Source organism: Mastomys coucha, unplaced genomic scaffold (genome assembly GCF_008632895.1).
Source record: "Mastomys coucha isolate ucsf_1 unplaced genomic scaffold, UCSF_Mcou_1 pScaffold12, whole genome shotgun sequence".
Taxonomy (NCBI): domain Eukaryota; kingdom Metazoa; phylum Chordata; class Mammalia; order Rodentia; family Muridae; genus Mastomys; species Mastomys coucha.
In genome coordinates, this window is record NW_022196894.1 from 27005148 (window position 1) to 27007747 (window position 2600).

A 2600-nucleotide genomic window follows, 5' to 3' on the forward strand; every position below is an offset into this window, starting at 1 on the left:
AAAAAAAAAAAAAAAAAAAAGATCTCTAGGCAACATACTAAAAATCTTCTCCTCTGAAGCTTCTTGAGCCAGGCCCCCAGAGTTCAAATCTCCCTCAGCACCAATGTCTTCCACATTCCTACTAGGATGGCCCATTAAGTCCCACTTACAGCATTCTACTGATTTTTAAATCCAAGTCCCAAAGTGTACATTCCTCCAAACCAAAGGATGGTCAGGCCTATCACAGCAATACTCCACTCCTTGTACCAACTTCTGTCTAGTTAGGGTTTCATTGCTATAAAGACCATGACCAAGGCAACTCTTATAAAAGAAATCATCTAATTAGGGCTGGGTCACAGTTTCAGAAGTTTAGCCCATTATCATCATGGAGAGAAGCATAGCAGCATTCAGCCTTTCTTTGTGCTAGAGGAACCAAGAGTTCTACATGATGATCCACAGGCAGCAGAAACAGATTGTACCAAACTCACCAGACTTTAGTGTATACATATGAGACCTCAAAGCCCTACCTCCACAGTAATGCAGTTCCTGTAATAAGACCACACCTCCTCCAATAAGGCCTCCTAATAGTGCCACTTCCCATAGGACAAACATATTTAAACCACCACACATATTTTTTATCATACAATGGCACACTAAACATTCTGAATACAAAGAGAAAAAATAGAAGTATAGCAAGGAATGGTCAAAGTGAAGCATGATTTAAGTGCAGCAGAAATAGTATCAAATCTTACAGCTCCATATCCATCATCTGGGGCTCATAATGTAATCACAATGGCTGGACATGGCTTGGATAACTGCAATTCTCCACTTCTGACACAGCACACATAGCCTCTTCCTTAGACTAGCTCTACTCCATGGCTGCAAGTTTTCTAGTCAGATATATCATGCTCTTGGCATCCTGGTATATCTCCGGAAACTTAGACTCTACAGATTCAATCAATGGCCTCTTGGGGGATGGTTGCAAGGACCTTGACCCTGTCACACATTTCCTAGCTACAGCAGCTCTCTAGAGCAATGCCTCATGACCATGGATTCCATCATCCATGATTCATCTATATCAAGTTCTGGGTGATGACCCTGAAGAAACCTTTCTTTGAGCAGTTGATTTACAGGAGCAAAGATTCCTGTTAGCTGCATTCTCAGTTTCAGTTCTCTCCTTTCAAATAAGTTTGCATTTCGAGTCTTAAACCTTGATTAATGGGGTTTTGCCATCAGGGTACATTTCTTATTGTCCCAGTGTGGAACAAGATGCTTCTCTGTAATAATTACAACCTCTTTTTCAGTATATATCTTGGCTCCAAAGTTCAAGTTGATCAAGCTCTTTTCCTCCCCTACCAACTACACATTTTTATATCCCTCTGCCCAAATTTCTGTTCCTATTCACTGTAGACCTGGATAAGGGCAGTAAAAGGTATGCCACAGCCAATGAATATTTTCCTGTTAAGAAATAGCCTCCACCTAACTGATTAGTCCATTACTTTTAAATTCTACTTAACTCAAGTTCTCAAGACATAGGCAGAATGAAACAAGGTTCTTGGCCAAGTTATCACATGAACGACTTATAGCCCAGTTTCTGATGGAATCCTTGCATCTCTCTGAAAGCTCATGAGCCTGGCAACCACTATCTGCTTCTCTCCGATTTTCTACCCTTCCAGGTCTGGTCAGACTGTACCATTAAGCTGTTTCCAACATGCTAGTACTTTTCTACCTGAAAGCACCAGACTCTTCCATATTCTAGGCACAAAATAATTTCAAAGGCCTAAGACCCATGTGGTTGTGTTTATCAAGGCAACAATACCACTTCCCAGTGATAATTTTCTGTATTAATTACTTTTGTTTCTTTCTGTAACAAAATAATTAACAATTAGCAACTTAATGGGGGAAGGATTTCATTCAGCTTACAGGCTGAGAGAATACAGTCCAACCATGAAAAAATTCTGGCAGCAAGAGGCTGAATCTGCTGGACACATTGCATCCAGTCAGTGTTCAGTTCACTCCTTCCTTTCCACTCAGTCCACCAATAGTTTTACTTAGCAAAATAAAGATAATTTTTCACAGGCATGACGGGAGGCTAACCTGATCTATATAATTATTCATAAGTGTGTTAAAAACATGTCTCCATGATAATTTTAGGTCATTCCAAATTAATGATCCATTCCAAATTAATAACCCAAAAGAGGGAGGGGAACTTATACATCAAAGTAGCACTGCAAGAAAATAAAACTAAAGTGCTCACATTACTTATTCAGATCATATAATAAAATCTCTGCCAGGTTAACAAATCAGTAGGACATAGAGTCCAGAAATTGGTTTACTTCCATAGACAAAGGCTCATAGCAAAGGTGAAAAGCCAATGTTTTTTCAACAAATAGTGTCAGAGTACTTAAATACCCGAGGAAAGCAAACAGCCCAAAACAAACACAAAGCAGAACAGCGCAAATACAGTGCAGACCTAAAACTTAAAGCTGTATAGAAAAGCTGAGCGACCTTGGAATTTGCAAAGATGCCTTCCAAATTAAACTAGCCATGAGGGAAAGGCTACTCAACTGCCCCTTAAGAAATGTGAAAGCATTTGCCCTTTGAAAGATGCTGTGAAGAAA

General features: G+C 39.7%; 1 protein-coding gene across 1 annotated transcript in view; it reads right to left on the reverse strand.

Annotated features, from left to right (window-relative positions):
- The window catches only part of Atp13a4 (ATPase 13A4), a 130245-nt gene that overhangs the window by 55663 nt on the left and 71982 nt on the right, over positions 1 to 2600 (reverse strand). The window contains exon 9 of the mRNA XM_031364600.1: positions 507 to 525. Coding sequence (XP_031220460.1) covers positions 507 to 525 — 19 coding nt within the window. The remainder of the gene's footprint in view (positions 1 to 506; positions 526 to 2600) is intronic.